This window comes from Mus caroli, unplaced genomic scaffold, assembly GCF_978045245.1.
Source record: "Mus caroli unplaced genomic scaffold, Mus_caroli_1 scaffold_13, whole genome shotgun sequence".
In the NCBI taxonomy this organism is placed as follows: Eukaryota; Metazoa; Chordata; class Mammalia; order Rodentia; family Muridae; genus Mus; species Mus caroli.
The window spans coordinates 32169365-32186773 of record NW_028227268.1 but is presented as its reverse complement, the minus strand read 5'-3'; the positions used below and the strand labels follow the sequence as shown (position 1 = coordinate 32186773).

The 17409-nt window shown below is 44.0% G+C and overlaps 1 protein-coding gene across 1 annotated transcript in view; it reads left to right on the top strand.

The window, feature by feature from the left end:
* Mmd (monocyte to macrophage differentiation associated) overlaps positions 1–8159 on the top strand; it is a 28606-nt gene extending 20447 nt beyond the window's left edge. Inside the window, exon 7 of the mRNA XM_021176787.3 lies at positions 6243–8159. Within this exon, the coding sequence (XP_021032446.1) occupies positions 6243–6443 (201 nt within the window). The 3' untranslated portion in view covers positions 6444–8159. The remainder of the gene's footprint in view (positions 1–6242) is intronic.
* Positions 8160–17409: the final 9250 nt, after the last annotated feature.

Sequence of the window (17409 nt, the reverse complement as noted above, 5' to 3'; positions counted from 1 at the left end):
CAGAAGCAGGGTGGAGTACCTCACAGCAGACAGAGAGGTAGCTAAGAAGGAGCCAGGGACAAGCTAAGCCCTTGAGAGGCATGCCCCTGCCAGCCTGCTTCCTCCCACAAGGCCCCACCTGCGAATAGGTCAGTATACAAAATCTTCTGATGAAAATAGGCAATGTACGTAGACAATAAAGGAGCCTTTGGTACTAAAGAATTAGAACTGTTCCACAAAATGATAGAGATGCTCCAAACGTTTAACGATTCAATGGCATACTTCTATATAAACACTTGCATCTTTGAAGTGACTAGTAAGGAATATGCAACCTGACAATTTGTGAGCTGCAGCCCAAGCCGTGTTGGGAAAGAGGTACGGTGCTTTAGATGACTCTGTGAGTGTGCAGGCTGCTTTGATGAATCATCCTGACTAGGCCGAGGTACCCAGATGTTTGCCCATTAACAGCCTGGTTTTTGTGAGGATACTTCTTCAGTAACATTAGCATTCAATTCAGTAGACAGAGAGTATATTCCCTGTAATGTGTGTGGGCCTCAACCAGTCACCTGAGGGCCTTAAGATAAAAGGACTGAGGTCTTCCTAGCAAGGACCCTTCCCATACCTTTGGATGTCAGCCACAGTAGCCGCGCGTTACCTGGATCACTGGCTGCCAGCCCCCTGCAGAATTCAGGCTTGCTGTTCTGTAATTACACAAGTCGGTGCCTTAAAACCTATTAGTACACACACACACACACACACACACACACACAGAGAGAGAGAGAGAGAGAGAGAGAGAGAGAGAGAGAGAGAGAGAGAGAGAGATACACCCTGTTCTGCATGCAGACATACACATCCATCTTACTGACTCTGCACCTAGTCTTGCACAGGGTAGTCTGGACCCCTGACTAGGGTGGTAAGAGAATGAACAAAGAACAAACGCATGTACAGAAAATCTGGGATCCAGGTAAGGTGTGCTCATTCTGACAGAGGGACACCAATGATGCAACCTAAAACCTGAGGGAGTTTATCATGTACGGGCATGAGTAGGTGTTAGCTAGCCTTGGGAGGTCTCACAGGGGAGCAGTCTCAGTACAGCTGTCTGTAAGGAGGATGCTGCAGGTGCTAGCTTTCGCACTTCTGTAGGTCAGGTGCTGGTATTTGGAGCAGAGGGATGCTTTGCCATCTCCTGAATGGGAGGCCTCTACATGCCTGTGTCTGTGGGAATAGACATTCACTCTAGGCTTCCTCAGCCTCCACGTTTCTAATTCTTTGAAGAACTCTGAGTAACACGATTAAAAAGAAGAAAGTTTTAAAATTAGTGATGTAAACATCTATCTTCAGATGGAAAAAGTAGAGGGCTGTGGGTATGGCTTAGTGATGTAGGCTTTTCTGGGCATCTAGGAGGCGGTGGGTTCAATCCGTAGTATTGAAAAAATAGACAGACAGACACAGAGAGAAAAAAAGAAAGAGAGAAAACACAAACTCAACAAGTAGAAAAAAATCTATGAAACCAAAAACTATTTCTTTGAAAAGGTTCCAGTCGTACATTATAGCAAATTTTATACTCAGGGTCAGAATAACAATAATAATAATTGTATACAGACTTTCACAAGTAGAGTGGAGCTTGGTGAGATGGGCCATGTTTGCATTTCCAGTACCTGGGAGGTAGAGGAATAAAGATCAAGAGTTCAAGGCAAGCCAAGGTTACCTGAGAACAATAAATTAATTAACCAATGAAACAAACACAGCTGGATTGGAAGAAATACTTTCTGGTTCATCTTCTAAAGCCAAAATTACCCTGAGAATCAGATGCACATTGCAGGATCATTACAGTCCAGTACCCGTGAAGCAGAAACGGCTCCAGAAGGCTCCAACAGAGTATCAGAAAATCTAGTTTCATGAGGATGCAAAAGAATCATAATCAGGTTAGCTTTTCCTGAAGCCAGTTCCTGGAGCCATTGGTACATCACTTAGAAACCAGTCATTGAAATTTGCCACATTGTGAGAACCAGTGAAAAAGAGTGGTTCTTCTCAACTGATGAAGGAAACGCTTTTGACAAGGTCCAGTATTCAACCATCATTTTAAAAGTCTTAACAAACTTAGAATCCTCACAGATCTGATAAAAGACAATTAAGGAAACACTACCAGCAAATACCATATTTTTTGGTGAAAGGCAGTGATTGGTAACAACGCAAGAATGTATGTCCTCGCTCCTTCTAGGCAACATGTAACTGATGTGCTAGGGATGCTATAAGAGATAAGAGAAACAAAAGCAAGCCAGTGGAAAAGAACAGGGACTTTTTAATCTGTAGATGAACCTTCATCACAGCATAGAAGCCAGGATCTACAGAAGAATGAGTTTAGCCGCACAGTTGGCTACAATATTAAAAGAAGTAGGAACATCCTTCCTCAGGAGACCTCATACCTGTGTGTGCCACTGGCCTGTCTCTGATGATCTCTGAGAAGTTAAGGCACACTGTGAGTATTCAATGCTAATGTCAGTAGAATTCCAAAAATAGCCATCGCTGCACTTAAGGGTGTGGGGAAAAGATATGTTTGTGTGGAGATAAAGAATCAGACACCAAGAGGACTGGAGAACTAGGGAGGATAGGGTGGAACACAAGATACCGTTATGCAGAACCCAGGCCAGTATAACATCCCAGATGGACTCTTCAACTGGGAGAAGGATGGAGAACACAGCCAGATTCTGACCAGTCTTCCAGACCACTAATTCTGTGAGGATCTAGGATGACTGAAGAAGATTGGAGCCCACAGAGGGCTGTGCCGCGTCTGTTGGGACTGGACCATGGGTATGTCCAGGAAGAAATGAGTCTATAGACTATTTATTAACATTACTTATGTTAATAAATAAGTAATGTTAATAAATAGTTTATTTAGGAAGCAGTGGCATTTATATATAAACACAACTCAATGGAAGAAGGGAAATGTTTTTAAGAGAACGGTTTAGAACATTTGAATATCAATTTCACGTCATGCAGACACTCCATTTGAAGTGCAAGCTTAGCTATGAAGCAAGACTCTTAAGAGCCCCAGTGAGCCGGGCGTGGTGGCGCACGCCTTTAATCCCAGCACTCGGGAGGCAGAGGCAGGCGGATTTCTGAGTTCGAGGCCAGCCTGGTCTACAAAGTGAGTTCCAGGACAGCCAAGGCTACACAGAGAAACCCTGTCTCGAAAAAAAAAAAAAGAGAGCCCCAGTGAGCTGCCCCAGCACAGCATACTGAGAGAGGAGTTGTGACTGGAGCCCTGCACTCGGGTGGGTCCCACCAGCATGTAATGTATAAAGTGACAGGGCCTGCCTCCAAAAGCTTAGTTTTTACATTTTTAGTTTCTAGTAAAATTAAGTGCATTTATTCTGGGACTTACTGGTTTCCTTCAAGAGAAATGGAGACATATATCGCAAAAAGACTCATAAAGTTAAAATTGGTCATATACATTGCAGTTCTCAAAATAGCAAGAATTAATAAACTATGTTAAGTGGAGGAACTATTAAACAAAAGCAACAACAACAAAAAACAAAACCTACAAACAAGCAAACAAACAAAAGGAAAATAAAATTGAAAATATGTACTTGGATTTATGTGACTCCCAGAACATCAGCAGTATAACTCCTCATATCTGAAGTTCTAGAGTGGGTGGTCTTGTATGTGGTGGTAGCATTAAGAACAGTGGTCACCTTGGTAGCTGGAAGGGTCAAGAATTGATTGGGACTGGGATGCCCAAGGACTTACAGAAACATTTGGGTGGATGTTGTTTATTTCTTCTAGGCTCCGCCCCACAGTTACCTGGCAACAGCCAGGTATGCCTGACTCAAAGGGCAAAGATTGCCATGGATTCTTAGGGGGAGCAGGAGCCCCAAGTGCAAGTGTCACTCGGTAATGGCTCCTTCTTATTTGGAGGGCAGGAGGCTAAGAAATGCAGCGGGACAGTGTCATGTGGTTGGGCACTGCCTCCGTCTGTCCTCAGAGTTATCTGGTTTCTGGCTTGGTTTTGATAGACACTAATCCTTTGTCCAAACAATCTAGGAATCCAAACAAGTATACCAATCAGCTTTTACACACAATCTGTAAAGAGGCAGTTCCTTAAAACACTTTTCCACGTCAGACTTGCAGAGACAGGGAAGATGTTGCTGGTACCACCCGGTAGACACCGTGAAGTACTCATGTGCATTTATGCACATGAATCTTCAGGACCCTAACTTGGGTCCCATTCATTATCAATAGCACTGACTAATGAGAAACGGAGAGGTTAGGTACTTTTCTCAAGGCCAGGGAGTTTCCTAGTGTCAGAATTGGGACCTGAACTAAAGTGTTCTGATGTCTGAACTTTCACTTGACACTGGGGAAATGGACATTTTTAGAGTAGGGGTTTGTGTGATTAATTTTGTGAGGTATACAGATGAGAATGAAAGGTGGAGCAGAACAAGCTTGACCACATCTATTACATCTGTTGTGTTTTATTAAAAAAAAAAAGAAAAAGTAAAAGAAAAAGAAAAAGAAAGGAAGGAAGGAAGGGGGAGAGAGGGAGGAAGGGAGAGAGGGAGGGAGGGAGGGAGGAAGGAAGGAAGGAAGGAAGGAAGGAAGGAAGGAAGAAAGAAAGAAAGAAAGAAAGAAAGAAAGAAAGAAAGAAAGAAAGAAAGAAAGAAAGAAAGAAAGAAAGAAAGAAAGAAAGAAAGGCCAGGGATATGTTTGGTAGAGGCTCCATATGATGTGGGGGAACAGGGTGCCTCTGCGGGCCCATGCTGAGGTATCCCTTCCCCCTGAGGCACCATCCTCACAGGGGTACAGTATGGAATAGAGGTTATTTAGGGCATGGGGAGGGGACTTGAGGGGGTAGTAGAGACAGAAAAGTGGGAGGGGGGAGGAAGGGAGGGAGAGAGAGGGGGAGAGAGAGAGGAAGGAGGAGGAGAAGGAGAAGGGAGGGAGAATGTGAAGAGAGGGGGGAGGGGAGTGGGGAGAGAAGGGACAGAGAGGGAAGAGAGGAAGAAAGAAAAAGAGCAAGAGAGTAAGGAGGGGGACAAGCATCCCTAGTGCACATCCAAGAAATGTTGAATGATCGGTGTTGGTAGCCCTGTAACCTGTATGCAGCAATACAACTGTATGACTAATTGGCTTGAAGTTTTTGGTTTTAGATTTTTTTTTTTAACATTGTAATCAATGTCTAGTTGATCATGTCTCTTCTTACCAAGAAAAGAAAATTTGGTATAGGTTATTTTGAGTTGCCTCCTTCCTAATCTTTTAACCCTATAAAACCCTGAAGTTAATGGGAATGTTGGAAATAGGGTTGGTCATCACACTGGACCCTGTGTCCTCCCAGCAGCCTTCAGCACCATCTTCTTACTGCTTCTGGCGAGGCCCATGGGCTCCTTCCTACAGGTGACTGAGCAGGAATTCCCTCTTGCTTTTGCCTGACTTGGCCACTGGGACCATTGGGCCACATGGACTGGCTCCAAGGCTGCTGGCATTCGCACCCAGCTGTCTGCATTCTTGTTCCCTTCTAAGGGCTGGCTACCCTCTGGTTTGGCCTCTGCTTCTCCCTCCGGCACCACCCCTTCCCCTGCAGCACCACCTCTTTATAGTTTACTCTGTACATGGGTCTGGGTCTTGGGATCTCTCAAGACAGCCTTAAAAAAAAAATCTTGCTTTTGACTTAAAACATATAGGACTTAGTTTTAACACCCAGAAGCATGGGGCAAATTAGGATATCCCTAAGACTGTGTGACGTGTCCCTTGTCAGTGGTAAAGACTCCCTTAATTCGTACATGCTGTAAAGATCAGGGGGAGAAAAACCCAATCAGTACATGTGGTGAGAGGGAGGTGAAGGCGTGCAGCAAGCCTGGCTAAGATATAAATTATAAACCAGTTTCTTGGGCCTGTCACATGGAGAAGGAGGCTTCCAAAGGATAGTCTGGGACATGAAGGTCACGCAGCCTTGGCAGGCACGTCACGGCTGACTGTGATTACAATCAGCTTAGGCACAGTTAAATGAGCAGAATTAGCACTGTCTTGTGGAGCCTATAATGTGTGCAATGATCGGATCCATGCCTGTAGATCGAGAGGGTCAAGCCGGTGAGGCGTTTACAGTTGCTTTCTGTTTACAGATAAGGATGCTGTTCACGCTGCGATTTTAACTGTTCAGAAAACCAGGAGCTTTCGGGGGTGGGGGTGGGGGGGCAAGGGCAGTAACTCACATCAGAGTAACATCAGATCTTCTTCCCCCGACCCTCCCCCATCTCTGTTAACAGAATAACACGGACGGACTTCAGGAGCTCGCCTGTGGGGGGTTGATTTACTGCTTGGGCGTTGTGTTCTTCAAGAGCGATGGCATCATTCCGTTCGCCCATGCCATCTGGCACCTGTTTGTGGCCACGGCAGCTGCCGTACACTACTATGCCATTTGGAAGTACCTGTACCGAAGTCCCACAGACTTTATTCGGCATTTATGACCAGTTCTGTGCTAGGTTTTCAAATCAGTATTATCACGACGGAGGCACTTGAGTGGGGGGAGGGGCGGGGGAAGACCTGAATGTCGCGCACAGAAGAGTGAGCAAACTTGCACTGACTTCGTTTTAATTTTTTTTTAATATAATTACTGTGAAAGTATAAAAGCGGTGCCTCGGAGTTTTCCTCTTCACAGGCAACAGATGAGGTAGTGAACCAATTCTTCATTCCATTCCACTATCATGAAGGACTCGGGAGAGACTTGGCCAACTGATGTTTACAAACCAGAAATTTTTGTATTTTTCTTTTACAGATTTTAACTACGATGATTCTTTTCTAAATTAGTAGGTCAGGTTGTCAAAGTCAGTGCAATGGTACTGCAACTTCCTTTTTAAGAAAATCCCAAGTTGTTTCTATCACCTTTCCCGTTCACTGTGTAAGAGAATCATGGACACTGAACACTACTTTTTACCATGTTTCATCTTGACATAACATGGTTATTTTTTTAAAAGGAGGCTTTAGTTCTTTTGTAAATTTTTAAAGAAACGATTCCATTGATGCACACCCCCCCCCCCCGGCTCCTCATTCATGCGAGGTTTTTGCAGCGCAGCAAACGGTCAACATTCCACGAACAAACATTATACCTCTTCTGACAGTTTTATTAAGTGTGGAGAACTTGCCAATTTTTTAGAAACACTGCAGTTTTTTCCAACCTTTTCTGCCAATCTCTGACCCTGAACTCAGTGCTGCTTTGGGCTGACATCCCTGACTGGTGTGGGCCACCAGGGGTAAGACAGTAATGTTTTGATACCATCCACTTTTTCAGAAGACGTAACTTCGCTGCATGCCTTTGCCCCAGTTTTCTCCAGGGTCTCCCTCCACAGTCGGGGAGGATCCTGTCCGGATTATGATAGTGTTATTGGGTTGCCCATCTGCCATGAGCTTTCTGAATCATGGCGAATTGTATTTGCCACTTTGGTGCCCAACGGTTCAAGTCATTGTGGTTAAGCCACTTAAATTTATTGTATCAGTTTGATATTCATTTTAATTGTGGGACTAGACACATAAACTCACATTTCTGCCTTTTCCTCTGCATTTCTCAATATATTATGTTTTTCTCCCGCCATAAATAAAACATTGATTGACAGGTTGAAGCTTGTGTCAGTTGTTGATGGGTTTTATGCTGACTCTGTAGAGTGATATTTATATATTATTTTTAGTTTCCTCTCAATGTCTTATATTAAGATTGATGTATTAGTTGCTTTGTTGGTTTAATCTTTCTTGGTGTTTAAGAGAAATGAAGTCACCTTGCCTTTAGATCAGATGCTATTATAACCTGTCTGTCTAGGAACAAGCTGTCAGACTAAAGATATGGTTTATTAATTGAAATTCTGTACAGCTGTACATTTAAAAGAAAGTTTATTTTGTATGTGTGTCTAGGGTCCGATTTTTGATAAATTGTAAAGGAACAACTGAAGAACTGATCGCTGGGAATGTCTTCAGTAGTCAAGAGTACCCAAGGATAACACCAGCCACACCGCTGTATATGCATGATTCTGAACAGTTAGCTGCCTGTTATTTTACTGTGTATATTTGACTTTAAATATATTAACTTTTTGTGGATTCATTTAAAGTCTGCTCATATGCAACACTGTCAAAACCACTAAACTGTATTTGAGAACTTGTGCTGTAGGTTAGAATAAAGTTGTTACTTGGGTTGACTCCATTGTCTGGAGCATATGGCCGAGAGTAATGCTGAGTGTTTGAGAGCTTGAGCGAATCACACATTTGTAATTTGTGTAGTAGTCTTCCAAAAAATCAGTATGCAGAGGGAAAAAAACTGGCCCTTTCATTTTTAACTTTCTTTCCTTCTCTCTCTCTCTCTCTCTCTCTCTCTCTCTCTCTCTCTCTCTCTCTCTCTCTCTCTCTCTCTCTCTCTCTCTCCTGACTTGAGCTAACTCAAGCTTCATTCTGGTTACAGGGAGTATTGATGTGACATGTAATCTCAGCTCAGTTAGGAAACTGGGCCAGGAGGGTTTCAGTGAGTTTGAGACTAACATGGTCTAAGTAATAAGTTTGAGGCCAGTCCCAGCTAAGTAGGGAGATTCTATCAGATAGATAGATAGATTAGATAGATAGATAGATAGATAGATAGATAGATAGATAGATAGATAGATAGATAGATAGATAGATGAATCTGATTGTGTGTGTATAACCAAACAACAGTAGTCACTTTTAAAAGGCCAAGCCCCACAGTTTGAAGAGATCACTCCATGCCTGCCTGCAGCTCTCTCAGATAAAGAAAAACTGTCTGTGCTGAGGTCTAAGTGTAGCCCCTGGTTTATGGTCCCAGCACCCTCCACGCTCTTGGCCACATATGCTATTGGACTAAATCACTTGATGTGAAACTTCCCCTTAAAGGTTATAAAAAGTCCTGTTTTCCGTTGTTCGGAGATTGGTCTAGAGACTTCACTGGGATTTGTTCAAGGAGGAGCTCTGAAGATTGCTCTCTGAAGAGGCTCTTCTGGCCTTCTACCAACCCTCTCTTGTGGCAGTACACTCCCGAGTGCTCCCTCGCTCCGTCTCTCTAGATCTCTCCTCATTTTCAGTCATAGTGAAGCTCCTCTCCAGGTTTAAAAGGAAGCTGCACCTTTCCTTTAAGACCCCTGTCACTGTTCACTCTTCAGGATATGTATATATGTGTGTGTATACACATGTGTATACATGTATATGTGTATACATATACATACATACATATATATGTATGTGTGTATACATATACATATACATACATATGTATGTATGTATATGTATACACACACATTGACAGAGATCCCTCTGCCTCCTGAGTGCTGGGATTAAAGGTGTGCACCACCACCACCCAGACTTTTCCAGTATAACATCTTTTTTTTTTTTTTTTTTGGTTTTTTGAGACAGGGTTTCTCTGTGTAGCCCTGGCTGTCCTGGAACTCACTCTGTAGACCAGGCTGGCCTCAAACTCAGAAATTCACCTGCCTCTGCCTTCCAAGTGCTGGGATTAAAGGCATGCGTCAGCAGGCCCAGCCATATTATAATATCTTTAGTGCCATGTTCTTCCTTTCTTCTCAAGGCCTGAAGGATGGATACATATATATATGTGTGTGTATGTGTGTGTGTGTGTGTGTGTGTGTGTGTTTAGATATGTCTTTACCTAGCAGAACTTTTGCTTATCTCAAGTAAGTACTCCATTGTGGGATTCAGATTAAAGGCTTCCATATGCCCAATGACTAGATTATACTTAACACTATAACCCTAACCACGACTTCAGTAGTAGGTATAACTCATTCTTGACTTTTTTTCTGATGCTGGGGATGGAACTTTGTATCTACACGCTGGACACGCACTTTACCTCTGAACTACTCCTGTGACCCCTCTCTGTAGTTTGGGCAGTAAGAGAGATGACTGCTTCATTCTAAATGGAGGAAGGGATCTAGGTCCACCCGACTCCACAGCCTCACTTTTTCAGTGAACCACTGCATTAGACTAGAGTCAGCAAAATCAGAGGACTTGAACTGCACATTCACCAAGCATGGACACGAGAAAGAAAACAATGTTCATATGGCAAAGAGCCTTCGTAAGGACCAAACAACCTTTCCATAGAACTTTGAAGTCTTATTTCCAGGAGTTTTCTGTTCTCTAGTTCCAGGATTCTATCATGAATTTCTAGAGTGTCCACCCACCTGGTGATACCCCCTTAATCAACATTGTCTTTAAAGACTAGGTCTTTCAAATGAACAACCACCAGTCCACCCGCCCTCCGTTTCTCTCACCACCCTTCCCTACAACCAGTCTTCAAGGCTGTAATCTGTGCCTTCCTCATCCCTCCACAATGGGGTTCCTCACCTCTCTCCCCAACTACAAGGCTCTAGCAAACCTTCAGAGCAATGCTGCCACCCTCGTATCTCTACCCAGGCTGAAGCATCTTTGAACAAATTCAGCCTCCACCCTGCCTCCAGCATCCTTTTCCTAAAATAAGACCTGCACATGACTACTGTGCTTCAGAACTCCCATTGCTAGGGGCATAGATTCCTGTTCAGTGCCTCTGTCTGAACTCTTCTCACAAAGATGCTGTCTGACCTTGCCTCTTTTAATGAAGCCCAGGACAACCCCGCAGCTGGTAACTTTGGCAACCTCACAACCCAATGCCTGTGCCCACTTGTTGCTTTAGAGTCTGCTGCAGCTAGGCGTGAGTTGTACTTACCAAAACCCTGCTTACCCAGACCGCATGCTCAGTCCCACCTGCCTCAGGACACACACAGGTGCCTGGCATAGTTAGATGTCTTCCTGTGTAAGACACCAGCTTTGGCATCCCTCCACAGCTTGTCACATATTGATGGTGTTTGCTATCTCCTGGTTTCTCACCCTGAGAAGGAAGTCTGTCAAAAAAGAAGTGAGTCTCTCTCTACCTCTGTTCTTAGCTTCTAGTGTCTCGCTGGGCTCAAGGGGAGAGTTTGTTGGGTGAAAGAGAGTTCCCAGGAGATAAGGTGTTATTTAGATCTCAGAGGTAGGCTTCTCTGGAATGGTTGGAACCCAACTTTGAGTTTCAGAAAGCTCATATAAGCCACAAGGAAATTGGGAAACTGGGATGTGAACGTTAGACACTATCCTAAATAAAGAAAAGCAACACTTGTTTATCAATGCTTTCATAAAACCCAACAACAGTTTATGAGCTTGGAAAATGATTCCTGCCTTCCTTATTTCCCTGTGGCCCTTCCTTCTTTTCTGACTTAATAATAAAATGAACTGAATCAGCACTTGGTTCTGCATCCCTGGAGCCTTAATGCAGATTATTCTGAAAAGCAGTAACTCTAAAATACTTATTGATATTATATAATATATTTTTATCCCCACATCATGCAAGTGTATGGTTCTAGAAAAAAATATACAAAAAAATTGAATGCCTGAGTTTACTCATTTGAATACTCATATACGACTAGTCCATCTTCTTCTCCCATATTTATAGGATAGGACTTTTGGGGTTCTTTTTTACAATTTATTTATTTTATGTATATGAGTACACTATCCCTGTCTTCAGACACTCCAGCAGAGGGCATCAGATCCTATTACAGATGGTTGTGAGGCACCATGTGGTTGCTGGGAATTGAACTCAGGATTTCTGGAAGAAGAGCTAGTGCTCTTAACCACTGAGCCAGCTCTCCAGTCCTGGCTTTTGTTTTATGCAGCTGTCTATCCCATACATAAAAATCGTAGGGACTGGAGAGCTGGCTCGGTGTTTAAGAGCACATGTGGCTCTTGCAAAGCCCTGTCACTCCAGCTCCAGGGGAACCCAATGCCTTTGGCTTTGGCAGGCACCTTCTTCATTCATGGGCCAGAGACATAGATACACATACACAGAATTAAACATTGCAAGAATAAAACAAATCCTTTTTTAAAAAAAAACATTTATATGGCACTGCATTTTCCATACTTTCTTTCCATACAGGTTTAAAAATATTATATAGCTCTCCGCTGGTAAGATAGCTCAGCAGGTCATGGCATTTGCTGCCAAGCCTGGCCGCCTGAGTTCCATTGCTAAGACCTACACAATGCAAGTAGAAACCCAGGTCCCCAAAATTCTCCTCTGACCTCCATGTGTACATTGTAGCACATGTTACACACACACACACACACACACACTAAACGCTTAACATCGTTCTAGTAGGCAGAATTTTCAGTGTCTCTACCATTTTTCCAGAAGTGAACATTTTGCTCGTTTCAGAATTTTTAGGTTTCTTTTTAAATATTTTATCATTATAAACAGTGATGCAAGGAACTTAAAGCACTACTTGTGTTTATGACTTGAGTTTAAAGGCAGTAAGCAACTATGTTTATTTTATGTGCATGAGTGTGTAGTCGGCATGTATGTCTGGGTACCACATTTGTACCCATGCCAAGGGAGGCCAGAAGAATGTTAGATTCTCCTGGAGCAGACATTTGGACAGTGAGCCACTATATGGGTGCTGGGAGGAGAACCTGGGTCCTCTGAAAGAGTGGCCAGGGCTCTCATCCACTGAGCCATCTCTCCAGCCTCTCAGTGTTTGTTATATGGCAAATACTGTTGTGGTCGACCGTAGTTATTCCCTCCAGTCAATTAAAAATCGTTAGTTTATCTTGTCCCCATCTTACACAGGAGGAAGTAAACATGGAGTGTGACTATTTGCCCTGAGTACGTGTTGATGCCTGGGAGCCAGGAAGCCTAGAGTCAGTTTAGCCTCTAGGTTAACGTTTCACTCATGGGCTTGCCAACAGGATATGGTTTGCTCCCTATCTCCCTACTGTGTGTGTGTGTGTGTGTGTGTGTGTGTGTGTGTTTGGTGTCTTTGGGTCACAGCTCCTGTCACATACCCGATTAGATGGAAAGAGGACTGGGAATGACTCTGAGCCCAAAGAAGCGACTTCCCCCTCCTGATGAAGCAAACTGAATTCCCCCTAAGGACCTGGGCTTTAGTGTTTTTAGTTGAACAAGGCTAGAATTACTGCTTTCCCGTATTTCTACCGTTCTTGCTGTTTTAAATAGACAGTGCCAGTATGTTCTCACACTCTGTGCTATTCCCACCTACATGCCTGCAGTGTACCAGTGGTGGTAGTTTTCCAAGAAATACCGCCACCATGCGCTCCGGTTGCTTTGCACGGGAGTCAGACTACTCTCTGTCTGCAGCCAGAAGTCGTTAAGTCAGAATAGTCTCAGTAGGTTAGGGAGTTTGGAAGACTCGGCTTTGGAGTCTTAACACTATCTCCAAGGAGGAGGGTGCTGTTCTAGAGCATCCTGGATATACCTAGATGATTTCAACCAAGGAAAAGGTCAGGCCCAGTTTTTTACACAAGTATATGGTTCTCTTAAGCCTGTGTTAGTGTTTTCTGAATCCCATTGATGAATGAGATATCAGGGTAGCATAGAATCAGAGCAAATTGGCTGGGTTAGCTTAGGCAAGTTACACTGAACTTTGGTCCCTAGCTGTTAAAGGGGTTTATCTGCTTCTCTAAGCTCAGTCATAAGGGGGAAAATACATTACATCCTGGGCTATTGTTGGCACTAGATAAAATATTCAAATGCTTCCTCGCCATATGGCCAAGCTTTTGCATTGATAGCTAGAGCCCACCTGGGGAGATTTTCCATGCAGAAGACGCCTTCAGGAACACTTTTTACAATGTTTGTGCATTTTTTTTTAACTCTTAAAAATAACCATGGGGTCTGGAACGATGGCTTATCAGTTAAAAGTTTGCAGCTCTTGCAGAGGACCAGAGTTCAGTTCCCAACATCCATGTCTGATGCCTCCTCAGAACTGTCTTCAACTTCACGTCTCCTGGATCCTCTTCTGGGCTCCATGGGCACCCTCATGCACATGGGTGCACGTGCAAACTTCTTTTTTAATAGTTCATGCTTTCTAAAGATTTTTGCGTGGTTTTTTAAAAAAAAAAAATCAGTTGTTCTTTAAATATTCAACATTTCTCCAGGCAAGCCTGTGTATTCACAGAGGGAGTTATCTTGCACCCAGGTGGGTTTGTATGCTTAGTAACATATCAGGCCCTCAGTAAAATCTGTTGCTACTTGAGCTTGCCTTGTGGGGACTCACAGACTGGTGGTTTCTTAAGGGAGTGCCTTCCCACTGTAGTGCTGTAATGGCCTTACCTTGTCTCTCTCCCAGTGATAAATCTCAGGTTCATTAGACAAATGTTTATTGAGTGTCAACTGTGAGCTAAAGACTCATCAAGACATTGGGATGCTAGAATGATAGTGAAAGGCCAGGATCCATCCTGATGCAGCTATATCCTTCCTACACTTTGCAGTCTGTATTGGGTGATGCGCGAGCTTTTGGCAGTCTGTTTGTAGACACCACGTGAGCAGCGGTTAAACAAAACAATATAGGCAAAGAGAAATTCTGACTTACCTAGAGCTTCAATGTAAGGGCCTTACTTTGTGCCACACATTTGCTTATCTACTAGGCTGAGTCCAAATGGCCAGTGTGAAAATCCGTTCCTACTTTCGAGCAACCCAAAATAGGATGCAAGATGAATTCTGCCTTCAAACGAATAACCTTCAGAAGTCAATGACTCGACCTCTACTTGAGCTCCACTCTTGTCCATCAGGAAGCTCTGGGTGGAGAGTTGATTTCCCCTGGCAAGAGATGATGTCTGAGAAACACCCACCAGGGCCGAGATGTTGTCCTTGCTTCTGGGATGCCTATAATCTCTCTATTATCCACACCAGTCCTGAGTGTCATCCTGGTAGTCCTGGTTGGGAATACAGTCCTTAATAAGGTAAGTCTTTGCTGCACAGCTCCTTCAGTCTCCTGGGGAGGACAGGAGAACAAATGAGCAATTACAATGCAGTGTTTATATTGGGGGTTATTGTCAGAGGAGCGAGTGATTAACTTGCCTGAGGAGTCAGAAGTTTTCCCTGAAGATGTGCCATCTCAGCTGAGCCTTGAACCCTGATGGAGGCATTGGCAAGGAGACGTAGACAAGGAGGTGTGGAGGTTGGGGGGTGGGCAGTGTGAGTGTGCAGGGTCAGGGTTGGGGAGCAACACGGGGTGCATTTGGAAGAAGGAACACTGCTGGAATGTCTGGAAGGGGGAGACAGTAATAGCGGCTAATACTGATTAAGCTCCCACTATGAGTCTGGCCCATTCTTCATGTTTCTCATACATATGGACTCATCTATTTTGAGAGCAAGGATGGTGATCTTGAAAGCACATGCATTCTTTTCCAGCCAAGTGAATTTCTTTGGTCTGGATATTTCTGAATCCTTTTGCCTTTTAGCTACCCTCTATGATCATGAACCTCCATAAAACTTTTATGAGAGAAAAATATTTTATGGTCCATCTGAGTTAATGCCTGTGTTGAAACTGTAACACACACAAACACACACACACACACACACACACACACACACACACACACACGCGTGCACCAGCATGGTAAAATAGGTCATTGGTCATTCATCATTGGGAGTTATGCTTTACTACTGACATATGTAATTGAGTAATCAAGATCTGAGGGCTGGAGAGATGGCTCAGTGGTTAAGAGCACTGACTGCTCTTCCAGAGGTCCTGAGTTCAAATCCCAGCAACCATATAGTAGCTCACAACCATCTATAATGAGATCGGATGCCCTCTTCTGGAGTGTCTGAAGACAGCTATGGTGTACTTACATATAATAAATAAATAAATCTTAAAAAAAAAGAAAGAAAAGAAAAGGCGTTTGAGCCAGGTGCCAAGGGAGTTAGGTCATCCTACTGGTTACTGGGACTCCAGAAAGCAAAAAAAAAAAAAAAAAAAAAAAAAGATCTGAAGGAGTTTATAAGAGGCCTCATCCAGTCATTAAATTCATTCAAGTAGGGGAGCCCTTCCTATGTGCTGCATGCTTTTCCAGGTGTCTGCGCGAAGGCAGAAAGCAGAACAGACAAGATGCTGTATCATGGGTATAGACAGGAGGAAACGGAAACACAGTGTGTCTGGCGGTGATGAGCTCTCTGGGGAAGCGTTGGTCAGGAGGGAGTCATCAGGAATGCTGAGATGGAGTGATACAACCACAGATAAGGGAAGGCCTGCTAGAGAAGGGGCTGTAGGAGCAAAAGGCCCTGGCCACCCTGAAGCCTGCTGGGGAAGCCTCTAGGCAGAGACCACAGGAAGTGTGAAAGCCTCCGCTGGAGAAACTCTGACTTAAGTACTGTGGAGGAGACAATGAAGTCAGGGGAGGGACAAAGGCCTTGAACCAGGCTGAGTCAGGCTCTTCCTGACCAGTTCCTGACCTCCTGGGTCATCTTCATAAACTTCCCCACTGCGGATAGTGGGTTGAGTTCTTTGTCCCCACTCTCTCAGCCACCAGTGAGAATTTGCCTGCCCTCCATGTTTCTTCTTAGTAATTTTCCATCCAGAGATTCCCCACCACCCCTTCTGGGCTAGAAATCACCACTCATCCTTGCTTTCAGAGTTCATCCTTACAGTCTCACTGGATAAACCCTGTCCTGCCATCCTTGAGAAATGTCATGAGTTATTTTTCCATTAATAGTGGCTCTGAATGACAGACTACACGGGGCCACAGAAGGCCCAGAGGCACATGCCATGGCATAATTATTGGTGACATTTCTTGTAGAGTCTTCCATGTTTCAGGTATTATAATTATCTCGGCACCTCTATTCCAAATACTAAATGGAGACCTGGATCCTAAAGGGTGGAAGATCTGTGGACAAAGCCCTTAGTCTCAGCTCAGTTCTTACTAAAATGCCATCAGTCTCACAGAGCAGAACTAACACTATAAAGATGTTAGCTCTAAAATGATAGTCTTGGTTTTTTTTTTTAATCTGTGTGTGCGATGTGTGGATGTGTACATGTTGATAAATGTACATGTATGTGTAGGTATGTGTATGCATGTGTGCATATGCGTTCATGTATAGAGGTGGGAGGTCGATGACATCACATGGCTTCCTCTGTCGTCCTCTGCTTTTTGTTCTTGTTCTTATTTCCATCTTTTTGAGACAGACTCTCTCACTGAGCAGAGAGCTCATCACTTCAGCTGGACTGGCTGGCCTGTGGCCTTAGTTATCCACTGGTCTCCACCTCTCCAAGCCAGGGTTATAGTTGTATACCCCGTGCACCCAGATTTTCATGTGGGTGCTCAGAATCTGAACTCAAATCCTCATGCTTGTGGGGCAAACGCTTCACTGACTGAGCCATCTTTTCACCCTCCCCCAAAAATGATGATACTAAAGATAAAGGTGAGCCAGCAAATCCCCAAGAGCCCTAAAGAGCCATCTCTCAGGGAAGTGGAGAAAGACTAGGGATGGGTTTGCCACTTCAGAGGAGGAAGCTTCGATGCCAGCAAAGGGAGGCGGATGCCTCCTCCTTACTCTGTCTCTCCCTGCTCCACCCTAGCTGTCCTCTGCTCCTTTGAAAGATAGAATCTCTGTAGAGGATGGCACCTCCCTGCCAC